This window comes from Parasteatoda tepidariorum, chromosome 10 (genome assembly GCF_043381705.1).
Source record: "Parasteatoda tepidariorum isolate YZ-2023 chromosome 10, CAS_Ptep_4.0, whole genome shotgun sequence".
Classification (NCBI taxonomy): Eukaryota; Metazoa; Arthropoda; class Arachnida; order Araneae; family Theridiidae; genus Parasteatoda; species Parasteatoda tepidariorum.
In genome coordinates, this window is record NC_092213.1 from 29664330 (window position 1) to 29680931 (window position 16602).

The window sequence follows — 16602 nt, forward strand, 5'->3', positions numbered from 1 at the left end:
ACTAATTTACCACAACAGAAAATATTTTTGGAATTGATAAGGCAATAACTTAATTATAAATTACTTTAAAACATACTTTTTCCTTTAAAAAAAAAACAATAGTTTTCTTCTTGTTTCATTATTATATGCTGAATAAAAATTTCTCAACTCTGCAAACCGAATGAACTGTATTTTCAGTTTCTTTAGTAATTGGAGAAAATATACTGTAATTTTAGTTCTTAAAAAGTTGATAAAGTTGAAAAATTTCGATGAATTATGGAAAATGAATACTATTATTGAAAATACTAACTGTAACTTTTGTATGCTTGTTTACCAACTCGAAAGGAAAAAAAGAACGATAATGGAACTATTACAAAAATTGTTTAGTAATGGGGTCTAAAATTTAAGAAAGAGAAAAGCTTTTTTTAACTTTTATAAATTAATTATCTAATTTGAAAGTCATGGAGTCCTGCAATAATGTTGAGAAAGAAATAGAAAAAGTCTTGACTAAATTTGGAGCTTTCAATGAGCATGTCCGCAGAACGCTGGATGAACTGATTGAATATGTTCAAAATCTTCAACAAGAATACATTGAATGTATGATTTATTTGTGTGTTTATACTTTAACTGTAATTCCCGACTTGCATATTTTATAGATGAAAAGATTGCATTTGCTCAAGATTTTCTTTTCTGTACTTGAAATGTTTCTTGTCAAATTCGATTTACTTACGTGTTGAAATTTGATTAGTTTCTTTTTCAGAATTCTATTTGCATTTTATGTATATTTTAATGTGTGGATAAGAAATTTATAGCTGAATAAAAAGGACACATCATATTTAAAAATGGGTTTAAATATCCATAAATTTAATTTTCATATTTGCAAAAAAAATCATTAGGAATATGGGTAATAAAATTTTTTAAATTTTGATCTACATCTTTGTTACTCAATTTATTATATGCATTAAAATGAGGTTTTAAACTTGCAATTTTTAAAAAAAGAAAAAAGCAAGTCAAGGTTTGTCTGGGGGTGGTTACAAGTTATACCCTTGGAGTTGGTCCCCCTTCTGTCATTTTTTCTTAGTTTCTCGCAGCCCACTGCCCTGAGAGTTACCAAGACTTGGCATAGATTTCAAAATGGAAATATACCCTCCTTACATGTCTCCTGTTTAATATTAGCAATGGCTACATTAAGGATGCCAGACAAATGTTTTCACTTCAGATGCAGCTTGTTCATTTAATATTAAGATTATCCATTCCAGAATCTTTTTCCAAGTTGTCTAAAGACATACTTTAATATAAATCTTTAATATATTTTTTACTACTCTAGTTTTACATTAAGTATATATGTGCAACTACTATTATTCAATCTGTTTAACTACTATTATTCAATTTGTTGCCAAAAAAATTTATGATAATAAATAATGAGAAGGAGATGTATGTATGTTATTAAAGCCTATACGAGATTTTTAACTTTGCTCTTTATTTTAAGCTTGATTCTGTTTCAATAGTAATAGTACAGATGTATAATTTCCTTGTAAATGAAAAACTTTTAATAAGTGATTAAGATTTATTTTTTTAACATTTATCTAACCCCCACATATTTGCTTAAAAGACTAAGTATCATATTATTCCTACTTTTGTTGATTACAATTTTATTTGGTTAAAGTTTTAAAAAAAATCATATTTCCTCTGTTTTTTAAAGTCAAGTACATATATTTATGTTACAGTAATATTCAATAAATTTTAATAGTATTCTTGACTCATTGTACCATCTAATAAAACCATTTTATTGTAGCAGCTTCAGTGATGGAGACTATTACTCCTGCACAAAGCTCCATTCTTAGCAGATGTTCAACTAGAGTTAAAGATGTTGTTACCAGTTTGGCAACTGAGCATCGTGACCTTCACGGAACTGTTTCAAAAGTTGGAAAAGCTATTGATAAAGTAAATAAAAGAATATTTCATTATTATATTTTTTAGTTCTTAAAGATTTAATTAACCTTTTTTTTCTTTATCACTGTTACCCATACAATCTTCTGTTTTCATAATTATATAAATAAATGTGTAAAGAATCTTCAGCTTTATCCAATACAAAAATTGAAAATTATCTAAATTTCTTTTATTCTACAAATGTGCTGATGTTTTATTCTTTTTGGGTAACTGAAACTTCTGCCCTTTATTAATTACTTTTTTTTTTGGCCCGTTGAGATTTAAATCATAATTTTAATTAATTTAAACAAATGTTTATCTTTAAAAAAGAGTGGTGTTTAAGATAATTTGTCATGCTCCTAAATAAGTTTCGAGGTGTAAGAATAAAAAGTAGGCGAAATTGACAATATGTGTATTTTTAAATTGAAATAAGGTTATGGAATTTTTTCATTTACCCTTACTACCCATGAGGAAGGAAAAAAAAAGTACAATAGCTGATGGCATGCTTTGGAGTGCTTTCCTGCATCTAGTCTTAATATTTTTGGTTTAATTTTATTTGTAGATTTTTAGCCACACTATCAATAATTCTGTGAGATTTTTTATAGCTTAAAAGTTACTAATGATATGAATTCCTTATATTTTTTTTAATATTATATTGTATCTACTATCTTTCCAGCTGCAAATGAATCAGTTGAAGTAGTGAACGAAGTTTTTAAGAGATGTTTGTGTTTCTAAAAAGAAAGAAATCATAGGCGTAATCTTTATTTTCTATTGTCAATGCTTAGACTTTGAAGTTAATATACTCAGTCTCATTTGTAACTTTCATCCTCTTAGCTTTTCAATTAAAGAACTTACTGTTGATTTTGATTATCTTCTGAGCTATATATTTCTTCCTAAATTGTCAAATTTAAAATAAATATCTCTGATCTGTTTTTAATTTTAAAAAGTCAAATTATTCACAATTAGTTAAAAAAAGAAACTGGTTTAGAATGCTACGAAAACCGTATTATATCATAAGTTTTGAATGAAATAAAATACAGAATAAAAGCGTAAATATTTAAAAATATATACAGGTTTATATATATATTTTTTTCATTATTAAAGAATTTAATAACTATTAGCTCTTCAATAGCTTTTTCTTTTTTAATTTCAGAAATTCTAAATCATCATCGTCTACTGTTTTTTTTAGCTAAAATTGTGTTACTTAATTAGTAGTTTTAACTTGCATCTTTATTTTGTGATTCAGCAGTTCTTCCTCTCCCCTCCCCCTCTTTCAGGGCTGAAGTAGCACAATAGTGCCACTAACTCATTTTATCTATTTCAGTTCTTCTTCTAAAAAAATTATATGCTAATAAAAATGATCCTGATATGAGGACTTGAGTTTTATGTATTTTAAACTATATTTTTTATTTACTTTTAGAATTTCATAGCAGATTTTGCTACCACAAGCAATGAAGATGTTTTTCAAGGTTCAGAAAATGCAAAACTTTTAAATCAAGTTATTAGTGAACATTTTCTGAGACAAGGAATGCTTGAAATTGCTGAAGAATTAATTAAAGTAAGTAAGATATCTGGTAATTACAAAATGAGCCTCCGTTCTCACTGAAATCATTCCTCTTGACTGCCAGACAATAATTAACTCTTAAATTCATAATTTTTTTTAAAAAAATACTTTTAACGTAATAATAAATTTATGTTTTTTAATATACTAAAAAAAAAAAATAATACATAACTAAACTATAGTAGAAATGTTTGTAGGAATAAGTAAATGTTTTATAGGAATAAGTCTTGTGTTTTGTAGGTATTGTTGAGATAAAATTAAAAATCCATAACTGAATATTTTTTTTAGATTTTGTAGTTGTTGCTATGTGTTCAATATTTCTTATTTATTGAACACAGTGTGATTTCATTTAATATGTTAAAGGCTTTAGATTTTAAAGATGACTTCATGATTTATAAAACTCCATAGAAAACATGAACTCCATAGGAAAAACATGAAATTTCAAAGATATAAAACAACTCTGAATAATATAATTTAAGGTTCTATAATTTAATCTCAACTCTAAACTTAAGATCAAAATATATTTCTACAAATTTTGACTACAATTCCTATTTTAAAATGTTCCAATATTATTCTATACACTAATATTATTACTCCAATATTATATGTTCTAATGTTATTCTATACACAGTACAAACACAGCTAATCTGTATCAACAAGGTTTTTGTCTAAAAAAGGTTGCTATTTTGGGATAATTTATAAAGATACAAAAATAATTTTTTCCCTCTACATTTAAATATAGGAAGGAATGTTTTTTATTTTTATTGTGAAGTATTTTTAATCAACATTTCAGCCTAACCATGATTTTTTCTTTAGGAAACTGGTCTACAAATGGAACAAAATAAAAGAGAGCCATTTTCAGAATTAAACAGGATATTAGATGCATTGAAACGAAAAGATCTAAAACCTGCTTTGACGTATGTTTTTAATGAATATTTTTAAACTTCTGTGATTTGTGTAGACAGGGCCGGATTAAGCGCTCACAGGGCCCTTGGCCATTCAAATTTTGGGGGCCCTTAGATTAAATTCTTTTCTTGTATATTTTTTATTTATTCAAAGATAAAAGTATTTATCTATCTTTTCATTTAAGAAAGCATATTTAAAATTAAAATAAATAATAATAAATTAAATTTTACTTTATTTTATTAAATTAGAACTAAAAAATAATCATAACACTTTGAAAAATCATTGTTTTTCTTAATTTTTTTTAATTTATTTTCAAAAAATCCAATTTAAGGGGGCCCCAGGCCATGACCTAGTCTGGCCTAATGGGTAATTCGTCCCTGTATGTGGAATATTTAGTTATCTCTTAGGCTCAATATTTCAAGCATTTCTTGTGATATTTAGGGTTCTTTTAGTTTTCCAAAGGTTGTAAGAAAAAGAAACATTATGTAAAAAAATTTTTAAGTGCTAGGTATATTACAAAACAATCAATGTCTCTGTAGAACTGTAGTGATGTCAGCAGACGTCACTTTTGTCATTATTAACAAATCAATAACAACAGTCTTAAGTTGTGGAACAGTGGCACTGCCTCACCAATCCAGAGAGTATATAAAGACTTTACTAGTAGATGTTCACCACTAATCTTATGTTACCTAAATAGTAGTATGTTATTTTGTTATATATATATATATGTTTTGTTGGTTTATTAAATATACTTTTTAAGTTATCATGATGCCTCGTCAAAGATGCACACAGCTTAACAAGAGCACTTTATGTTTGGAACAGAACTATTTGCATCCACTTCCTCTCAGAGCAGTTTTCTTGTTTCATTTTCAGTTAACAATTTTGTTTCATATTCTAATTTATTTTTGCTAATTGAAGTTCCCTTTTTTCTAATTTAGTTTTGGCAAAGTAAAATTATTTATTATTAAAAAACAAGCAATAACAGTTTAACTAGTCAGAACTGTTTGTTTATACTTGATGATACTTACACAGCATAGTAATTATTATAAGAAGCATAGTGTATTACATAGTGTCTAATGTTGCAAAACATTGTAGTTGTTGCTCTACATCAGACACAGATTTGCTTGTGCTTGCCGCAATATCTATTACTGAAATTAATTAAGTATCAATAATAGTTAAGAGAATTTTTACAATTCCCAGAAATTGAAAAATGAAATTTCAACTTTAATCTTTGTAACTTTGCCCATATTTTAAAATAATCTATAATTTTATAAAAATTAAGATTTTCAGAAAAATTGAATCTGTTTCAATGTTTGTTACTGTGTAGTTATTTTTTTTAATCTGAATTTTGATAAAATACTGTTAATTGAAGAACAATTATCAAAACATAGTGAGGAGAATTATTTTTCTAAAAAGAAAACATATTTCCTATTGTATTTTTTAAGATCTTTAAGCAAATATGTATAAGTGTTCCTCTATTGAATTTTATTTCTCCATTCATTATTATTAATGTCCAGGAAAGCTACTATATTTTCTATGAATCTTGTCAGTGTAAATACTCCAGTTTATTTTTAATATTTAGATCTTCAATACCTTAACATATGTTATTTTTTTTAAATTATCAATGTTCTGATTTATTTAAAATAATAAATTTTTCATAGTCATATTTTGGGCATTCGTTGTAAATGTGAAATATGCCATTGCAAATAATTTTGAACTAATAACCTTCTTATAGCAAATTAATGTGTAAAAAAGCAAATACAAGTATTCAGTCTGTGTTATCTTTGGAATTTTAATGTAATTATTAGAGTTGTTATCGATAAATGTGATTAAATATAATGGGATTAAATTAAGAAAGAAAAATGCTTATTTTAGAAAGATTGTCGCTACACATCTTTTTCAATGGATGACACATTTGTCAATAAGTAATTATTTATTAAAAGTTGCTCTTGAAATACAGTAATAAACTTACCATGAGATGTTATATATTTTAGGTGGGCTCAATCAAATCGTGAGAAGCTCTTGGAGCAAAGCAGCTCTTTAGAATTCCGACTTCATAGATTGCATTTCATTGATTTATTGCAACAAGGAGTATTTAAGCAGGAAGAAGCTATATCATATGCAAGAAAAAACTTTCAGCATTTAGCTGTGCAACATGAAAAAGGTACATTATTTTAATTGTTTTCTGAATTTTCTTTCTTTGTGCTATAGATATGGGACAATGGTGGTGAATCTTTTAAGAAGGAGCGTTGCTTTCAGACGAAGAAAAAAGTTATGTTCATTGTTTCCAATTTTCAACCTACCGTAAAAATATTTATTTACTCGCTGATTATAAGAACACGGTGCGTAGCGTTTGTAAAAAGTACTTAAAGGTGCTTCTTTGGGGATTTCGTTTTTAAAAGCTTTTAAAGGTGCTTTTTTCAGCTGGCGTTTTTAAAAAGTGCTTTTTTTCCGAAATTTTTTTTCTCCCTTCAGTGATATCTGGTGGATCCCATGCATTTCACGAAAAATGGGGTGTTTGCTACGTAATTATTCACGCGGACTTCATGTCGTACCCACGTTATGACTTGCGCATGCGCGCACACTTGAAACCGAAACCCGAGTGCTCCAATTCGGATAGAGAATATCAGATCCTTATGAAATGTTTTTCTTTTTAATTTATTTTAATTTTGTTCTTGTTTATTTTATTTTACTTCTAACACTTTTTTTGACGTAGGGGGTAAGGGTACTTTTGTTCTGAGTTCAGGGTCAAGTTGAATTCACTCGGTGATGTGGGAAAGTACTGATTGTTTCGATTTACGCCCGTTTCTTTTTGGGTTTTTTTTAACGCTAAAACTGTTTATAAAAAGTTTTTGTTTTTCAATAATATCATTGATTGAATATGAATTTTTTGAGTGCTTGAAAATTTTTGTAAAGTGCTTGAAAAGTTTTTAAAAAGTGCTTATTTTTTATTCAAAGATTTGGCTACGCACCCTGAAGAATTTTTATGTGACTAGCACATCTTTTTTTCATATAAGCCTGAGTAGAGCCTTGGTAATTTAGTTGACTCCCAAACAGGTGACCCAGATTCAAATGGTTGGTTCATTGGCACCCTGATATAAATTCTGCTTCTGGCTTGCACCAACCACTGTGCTGACATAAAATATCATATATATAAAATATTTTTATTATTTCTTCTCTGTTTAAAAGTTATTGCAGTTTTTAAATCTTTATTTGAAGGGGGCAGTTTTTCTCATTCAAATTATTAATTTGGCTGCTAACAAAAATATATGAAACAGCTTTCCTTATCCTTGCCAATATGGCTTTAACAGTAACTTAACCATACTTTGGCAATCATATACAAATATTTCAGTTTTTGAAGTATATGAATTTTTCCCCTTTCAAATTATTAATTTGGCTGCTAACAAAACTATATGAAACAAGGTTGCCTTACCCTTGTCAATATTACTATAACTTTACTATACTTTGGCAATCAGATACAAATATTTCAGTTTTTGAAGTTAATGAATTTTTTTTTCAATTTATTATATGGTTAAAATTATTGGAAATTAAACTTGTTACTTGTTAAATTTTTATAATAGTCTTATTTGATATAGTTAAATTTGTCTGACCTTTAAAAATATTTAACTTGTTTTAGAAGAAAATTTAATTGTAACTTTAAAATGGACTTGCTAGCCAAATAGTTAGTGTATTATCCTTTCTTCCAAATGAACTTTTGGTGTGGGTGTGCATATTAATTTATTAGTCTGAAGATTTTAATATGTTTAATGCATTTCATACTAGTCTTGTTATTTTCTGTAAATTGAAAATATTCTAAATGCATATTGGTAAATTATTATTTTTTTCTTCAGAAATACAAATCTTAATGGGAAGTTTGTTGTATCTAAAGCAAGGTATTCAAAACTCACCTTACAGTTATCTACTGGACCCCATTCATTGGGTGGAAATCTGTGATATTTTTACAAGGGATGCTTGTGCACTCTTAGGATTATCAGTAGAAAGTCCTCTAGCTGTTTGGTAAGTAATAATAAAATCGGTTTTGCTTTAATCTAGCAAAAGTCTGATATAGCACTATTTCATATTTTTAGGTTAATAACTGCAACATTATGCAGTTTTTCTGAAATTATTATTTAATGAGTTCTTAGAACAAACTTTAATGTAACTGCCAATACTTAAAATGTGAGACAACATCAACAATTAACTGATATTCTGTTAATTGTTCATTAAAATAAATTATTAATTGTTAATTACTAATCACACAAAGTGTTCTTTTACTTTGCAATACGCCACAATTATTTGAAATGTTTAATATTGAATCTTATTTAAAGTGTTCTATTTTTTTGATAAATATTGCTTGAATTGATTTGCTATTTTAATTTTAAAATGATTACTTGCAATTGTGAAAAAATTATTAAATTTATTATATTTTGATTTAAACCACTTTTTTTTTCTTCAAAAATAACTTCTATTTTGTGAAAATCAATCAATAAATGATGTCTAATAATAAGTAAATCCATTTTCTTGCATCTTTCATTGAAAACTATAACTATGCTATTTCATGTACTTTGTATGAATAAACAATTTAAGTTTTAAAAAAAATTATGTGCTTTAAATTTTTTACAATTTTGAGTGTGTGTTTTTTTTTAAACTATAGATTTTAGCTTTTTCAGCACAAAGAGTTCTTTCGATATCATCACATGGTCAGATCATCATATTCAATATAAATAATTGTTTTGAAATCAGATCAAAACTGTTGTTAATTAATGGGTGCAAATCCTCATTTTATTTATTTATTTATTTTTTTTTCCATTTTATTTGAGTATTTGACTTTCTTAATTCTTGTATATCTTACTTGGCTGTTCAATAAATAATCAACTTAACAAGAAAAAAAAAGAATGAAAAAAATACTGATATGATTCACAGATGTCTTCAAGATTATTTCTTGTTTGTACAGAGATCTGGTATTTCTATTCACTTAATAAAAGTTTTTGTTTTATTAACACTTCAATAGATTACCATTCAATCTATTTATTTCTGTATGTATTTGCCCCGAGGAGATTGGATTAGCCAAGGCTTTACTCTTTAACTGAATTTATTTGATCTCAAGTTCATGATGGATGATGAAGTTTTCTCATACAAAATTTTTCATTGCTTGAAAAATAAAAATTGTTTAAAATATTAATTATAAAAAAATATATGGTAGGCAGACCTGTATAATATAAATGAGGATGTACGTACCTTTCCTTCATGTAAAATTTGTCAACATCATGGCAAATTTTTACTATTTCTAAAAAAGAAAAAATAATTTGCTGTTTCATAAAAAGTTTGTAATTTTTGAATTCCCGAGAAAAAATATTTTTTTCTTTTACAATTTTTCCTACCATTGTAAACACAATGTCTGATTTGACAATGACACACATGTCTGATTTGTGTTCAAATGGCTTAAAAATTATGCATCAGAGTTGGTATTTATGCGATTTTAAAATGAAACATCGAGATTTGTATTCATGTGATTTTAAAATCAAACATCGAGATTCGTAGTCACGTGATTTGAAAATCATACGTTGAGATTCATATTCACACAATTTAAATGAATGAATAAAATCTTGCACCAATATTTTTTTTTTATTGAAACATTCTGTAAATAAGTGCTTCTTTCATCAATTTTTTTTCTTGCTTAAATTTCAGGTATTTTTTCAATTGTTTAAAATTTTTTTGGTTTATTACCAAGTTATTCCCTGTTGTATGAATCAATATAAAGTTTTATAAAAATTAAACATCTTTAAAAAAATTCATGAAACGAATTTAGCCAAAATGAGGTGACGACGAAAGGGTTGAAACTAGTTGCATGATTTAATCAATGCATTCAAGTTTTTTAATTGAGATTTTATGTTCGCAGAAAGTTTTTGATTTTACCTAAGTCTGGTAATTGGAGATCTACCCACTGATCACTGAATTATGTAACCACTGAACTGCTTTAGCATTTCCTTTTAAATTGCTTTACTCGTTCATTGGATACTTGTGCATTTTGTTTTATCTTTGTATGTATGCTACTAGTCTTTTTAAAATGAAGTTCTAAACGTACATAACCGGTCATACATCTGATTTATAAAAATTTTATTTAATTTACATAAATTACGATCTTATATTTACAAAATTAAAAACTTCAGTGTTTGAAGATACATCTCATTCTTTATTCTTACATAAACTCACAATATTTTTATTTTAATATACAATTAAAATGAATTAAAACCGAAGGACTAAATAAAACGTTACTTGTCTCTTGCTCTGTAATTATGAAGCACTAATGAAATTAAAATATTGCTTTAAATTATAATTTTGTGTAAATTGATAAATTCAATTAAAATAAAAATACAAAACAGTTTGTTTCTCGATAAGAAATTTTCACTTTCAACACGTTTATTTCCGTCGGACTAATAGCTCATTTTGTTTCAGCTTTTTGTTGTCCATGCGAGAAAAGAATTTTCTTTTAGAATTTTGTAAGCATGTACATTTAAGCATTTATGTTTAAGGTTGCTTACTCATTTGATATTTCAGTTCTTTTAAGCCAATGCAAAAAAAAATCTCATCAATTTTTTAACAATTATATATTTGTGTTGTATGTAACATAGATTGTATCTCATGACCCAGTTAAATCTCATAATCCAAAATATCTTTAATGATAATTAACTTTGCTCTTGCAAATTTTGGCTATATTTTGATATATGCATTTCCAGCTTGGGTAGGCTCAGATTTAGGTCTTAAGCCTCTGAAATGCTCCTCATGCCTCTAAAAGGGAGCCTAACCTCATCTGTAATAGTGTACACCTGTACACATCACTTGCAGAGTAGAACATGGATTGAACATCACCCGCGAATAATGATTTTCTGATTTTAATGTTTTTAAGTCCAGTTTAGTCCCCTTTCATTTCAGAATGTATTTAGGTAATTAAAAATATATAATTAAATTTGTAGGAATATAAAATTTAGTTTTCTTTGTAATTTTCGTGTTTATCGACATAGCGACATCTCGTCTTGACAAAGTTTTTGCCCAGTTCAAAGCGTTGCCATTGTGAAATGATGTATTTTTGTCAATAATAGGCTATTTTCATACCTTATTTGAGTTTGCAACAGTTATTCATGACTGTTACATCAAGTTTAGCCTATCTAAGGCCAGTGCGCTCTATGTTCATTCTGAAAATGATGCAAAATGTCACTACAGTGAGAAGCCACACTTTTATGAAAATGAAAAGCATTTGTGATCTATTTTTAAATATTTAAAAACTTACTTCAATACTGTACTATCTGGGCTCATAAAAATTTATAGAAACTTAGAATAAAAAGGTGGTTTTGATAGTTTTCATCACGGTAGAAAAATGTCCTCAAATTATCGATTTTTAAAAAATTTCAAAAACTTTTCAAATATTTAATTTTAAAGCCCAGATTATTCTTCCCTGCAAGATAGTATATATAGTTTAAAATTATAACTTTTCTTCAAGCGAAAGGCACTTAAATTGTGGCTTTTTTTTATTTTCCTTGGCCAAAAAGAGCTTCAAAAAACCATTTTAAATTAAGATTCTACTCTAAAAGCATTTAATCAAACATATTATTACTGTCAGTGATTGCTAGATAGTACTCATTACTTTGAATCAAAGAGCTTAGTGAATCAACATGTTAAGTGAAAAGATAAGTTATTCTTTTTTCACAGAATTAGAAACAGAGCATAACAAAAAAATAGTTCTATGATTTTATTCTGATAAACATTTCTGTTCAAAAACCTGGAAATTGGATACTTTCAAAGCATCACTTACCTTTTCTTCACTAAACTTTTCAATTATACCCCAACAATGCTTATTTTTTATAGTACTAATGCTGGATGTATTGCATTACCTGCATTGTTGAACATTAAGCAAGTTATGCAGCAGAGATTGGTAACTGGTGTCTGGAATACTCGAGATGAATTACCTGTAAGCATTTTCATAAGTATTTTTTATAGTTTTTGTATTTAAAAAAATTCAGTAAGTGCAAAAAAAAATCTCCTAAATTCTACTATATATATATGTATAGCAAAATCAATGAATAAAGAAAAATGCAATTTCTATACTTCTTTTACAATATATTTTGTATCACACTCAAGTTAATTAAATTGGGAATATTGTACTTCAATAACATAACATTCTATTTGCAATGTTTTTTCTGTTGGAATTATTAGTGTAGCATAATTTAATCCTTCTTAAGTAGCATAGGTGCAGCTTAGTTTTGATGCATACATATTTTTTCAAAGAAAAAATTGCTTTCTTAGATTAACTTCATCTAAAGCTTTTGAAAAATGATGTTACTGTTAACCTTTATAAACCTTTTATTTTTTAATTAGTGACCATTTAGTTAATAATTATGTATTTGATTTTTAAATTCAAATTTAGTAATTTTCTGAAATGAAAAGTTACAAAGCTTATTTGAACACCTGATGTTAATCAAATTTTAAATTTCGGTGCATTTAATAAGTTTTTTTCACATGTATTGTTAACTTGATGAAAATTAGATTAATGAAATTTTTTCATTTAGTGTCTTAGCTTTAACCATCTTGTTAAATGTAAGTTATAGGTTACTGTTTCTTTCATTTTTGTGTAAAAAATCCAGATTGAATATAAGAGTAGCATTATAAAATTGTTTATTTACTTTAATTTTTATTGCATTTCATTTATTTTGTTGTGTTCTTGTATTTTTCAAAAGTTAGTTTCAAACTGCTTTTTAGTTGGAACAAAAGCATTAAATCTTTAATCAATCTTATTGTGCATAATACACATAAAAAAATTTTTTATATTATGTGGTAATTTAATTTTTTTGTAGTATTATCTTGTTAATATTTGTTATGTAATCAAATCTTTTAATTACTAACATTCTTTTGGCCTAAGTTTATTTGTACATTTTTCAAAGGCTATTTTTCTGGCTTTTTGGTATATTATAATTAGGTTGTATCAATCCTCTCGTTAAAATTCTAAAAAAACTTACACCTAGTTATTATGTAGTGTTAAATTTCGATAGTTTCATCTTTTAAAGTAGCATTTAAACTTAAATGACATTCGATGGCAAACTGCACACAAAATTGCTTTTAGTCTTAATTGCTCTTAAGAAGCAATTAAGACTATTTTGCACACAAAATAGTCTTAATTGCTTCGTAAAAGTATTATTTTATATTTTTTATTTACTTTACTTTTTTGCAATTGTATGCTGGTTCTAAAAAATATATTTCCTTGTCATACCTTCTCTTTAATTATTGAAAATAAAGATAAATTATTGTTATTTTAGGATTAAAATTATGCTTTCTTTTATCTTTATGTAACTTTTTCATCTTAACAAAATAGGGTATGAAATTTTTGCACCAATTATTTAAAGCTATGTTTGCTATAGAAAAAATGAAAAAGCTTACTAAAGAAAGAGTTTTGTTTTTAAAATTTTAGTTTTTTTTTCCTTAAAAAAAGGTAAAGCTTTGTATACTTTTTTGCAGAACGCTTAGGCAACTAAATTGATTAGTATTAAAAAAAATTAATTAACCAATTTCATTTTTATGATTTTTTTTATGCACTTTTATAATTTGTTCCATTATTTTCGCATTCATTCTTTATTTTATTGTAAAAATATAGTGGTTTTTCCTTTTTCTTTATATGATTAAATTTCTTTTTAAAAAATTTTTAGATCGAAATTGATCTTGGTAGAAAATGTCACTTTCATTCCATTTTTGCCTGTCCGATTTTAAGGCAACAAAGTTCAGAAAACAATCCACCTATGAGACTTGTTTGTGGTCATGTGATATCAAGGGATGCTCTCCACAAATTAGCAAATGGAAACAAGTACTATCACATTTTAATTGCTTTTTAATTATTAAATTTCTTTGTATTCAGTCAAATACTTGTTAAAGTATTTTTTAAAGGTTACTTTAAGAGGACATGTGCTTAGTTAAATGTGTTGTAAAGTTTTTAAATCCAAAATATCTCCACTTTTTAAAATTTTCTTCACTTACTAACTTTCTTAATCTGCAAGCATACCAAATTAGAAAATAAGAGGCTTTCAACTTATAGTTTTACTTATAAGTTAAACGCTATGTTATAATTGGAAAATGATGGGCTTTCAACTTATTAATTTTAAGTTGAAATTGCCATATTTTCCAACTTATAAGTTAATGTTTTGGACCCCAAAAATTTCTCAAATATCTAAAGTTCTTAAAACATAGTATATGAATTGGAACACCTTTAGGCCTGGACAATAATTTTAATTAGAGTGAGTAATTTTTGTATTAGCATCTTGATTTATTTTCTATATTTCAATCGTTGTATTGCATTACAAAAAAAAAAAAATTTGTTCGGAGTCTTGACATCATTTCTAAAATCAACTATCTATAAACAACTTCTATACTAAAATAATGCACAATGCTTTTTTTTTAAAAAAAAATTTACTAGCAATAAATTGTAAGTCACTGTTGGGATTAAGTTTTAATTTATTTATATCGACTTGATACCATTGTGATTTTTGAAGAAAAAAATTAACCAAAATTTTAGTATTTAAAATCAGTTACAAAGCTGAAAAGAGTGATTTTTTATTTTTGAAAAATTTAAGTCATTTATGGAAAACTGAACATTATAATATGTATAAAATTATAGCAATTTGAGGTAGTGATGAAAGTTGGACAGAGAAGAGAAAAAACCCAGCAGTAAAGCAATTTCATTTATAGCTGGTTCTCGGGAGAAGTAAATAAGTTCTTACTACTCTTAATTACAAATTGTTCACTATTACTTACTTTTTCTGAGACTAGAAAAGTCATATACGTTATAACTGTTAATGGATATTTAAATCTTCTACAAAACAAGCTAGAATGAAATGGTTTCTTATCTTGTTTTGCTCTTTTCCATTTTAATATACATGTACAGTCAGATCTCGATATAAGGTCACCCTAAGGGACATCACAAAAGTTACCTTATAAGTGGGGTGACCTTTTAACAGATTCATTAGCAATTCATAACTAAGCATGTAAATAGTACACATTATGATTTTTTAAAAATGGTAATACAAACGAAAGCGATCAGCCATAAATTAAATATTTAAGTCAATCAATTTTAACAGAATTAGTAATAATTAAAGAAAGTTAGATTTTTGAAATTTTTTTTAATTTAAAATAAAGCTGTTTACAAATTTCCTCAAAGTGTACATACATACATTACATCTTACCTTATTTGAAATAATCATTTATGCAGGTGCGTCTCGTTTTTGGTTTCATTTTTTGAACAATGTTTTCTAGATTTTGTAACTTCTCAAAATGTTCCTCAACTCCCTCATGGTTTGTAAAAAAAATTTGTATGGCATTTATTGCATTGAAGGCTTTCCTTTGGGTTACAGCTACAATCTCATGATCACTGCCATTATCCACAACTTGTGAAACAATTTCAGAAATTATTGCTTCAGAAGTGGTGGCAATTTTCTCATCAATCAAACCATATTCAGCTTCCCCTTCAATGGCATGGGCACGATTTTTCAAATCTTCCATCAGAACAGATAGAGGAATATCGTCTTCTTCGGTTCCGTCATTCACGATATTCAGAGAACTCACAAAACCAGCATGACGAAAACAATTTGCTATGCATGTGGTAGACACCATGTTACGCATCAGATAAAAATGACCTTATAAACGATAACGATTTTTTAAACTTGACCATATGTCCGATAATCTGTAACAAAGAATTCCTATTCAGTGATCCAGGACTTTGGAAAAGTGACCTTATATGCGGGGTGACCTTATATCGAGGTCTGACTGTAATATATGTATTTTAATCAGGGTTCGCCAAGTGGGCCCACTTTGAAAAAACCCGCCCGGCTTTTATTGGGTGGGCCCACCTTGAAAATACCCACTTGGAACGATAAGTGGGTTTTTTCAAAAAAAAAAAAAATATTTTTTTTTTTTACTAAAACTTATTGTTTCACATTTATTTTTATATAATTTATTGTGCAGCATAAATTTGTCAAATAGAGTTGCATGATTTATATGATTAAGTTTTTAATATTAGTAAAGTAAAAGAAACTCAAATATTCATATAATTTTTATAGTAGGTGCTATTGAAAACTTCAAGTGGGTTTTTTCAAAAAAGTAATATTTTAATGATATTAAATCAAATAAAAATTTAAATAATATAGTCTGAAAAGATCAATTTTTCAACTATAGTTGCATGCTTTATATAT

The 16602-nt window shown here is 26.8% G+C and overlaps 1 protein-coding gene across 3 annotated transcripts in view; it reads left to right on the forward strand.

The window, feature by feature from the left end:
- Positions 1-153: 153 nt before the first annotated feature.
- Positions 154-16602, forward strand: part of LOC107446883 (required for meiotic nuclear division 5 protein souji) — a 22602-nt gene continuing 6153 nt past the window's right edge. The window contains exons 1-8 of one of the 3 annotated variants that reach the window (XM_016061660.3): positions 154-576; positions 1778-1923; positions 3329-3466; positions 4286-4386; positions 6370-6539; positions 8227-8392; positions 12239-12341; positions 14071-14225. In XM_016061660.3, coding sequence (XP_015917146.1) covers positions 441-576; positions 1778-1923; positions 3329-3466; positions 4286-4386; positions 6370-6539; positions 8227-8392; positions 12239-12341; positions 14071-14225 — 1115 coding nt within the window. In that variant the 5' untranslated portion in view covers positions 154-440. Of the gene's footprint in view, positions 577-864; positions 884-1774; positions 1924-3328; positions 3467-4285; positions 4387-6369; positions 6540-8226; positions 8393-12238; positions 12342-14070; positions 14226-16602 lie in introns of those variants that run through there. The other 2 variants (XM_016061659.3, XM_043042042.2) reach the window with 2 other exon arrangements.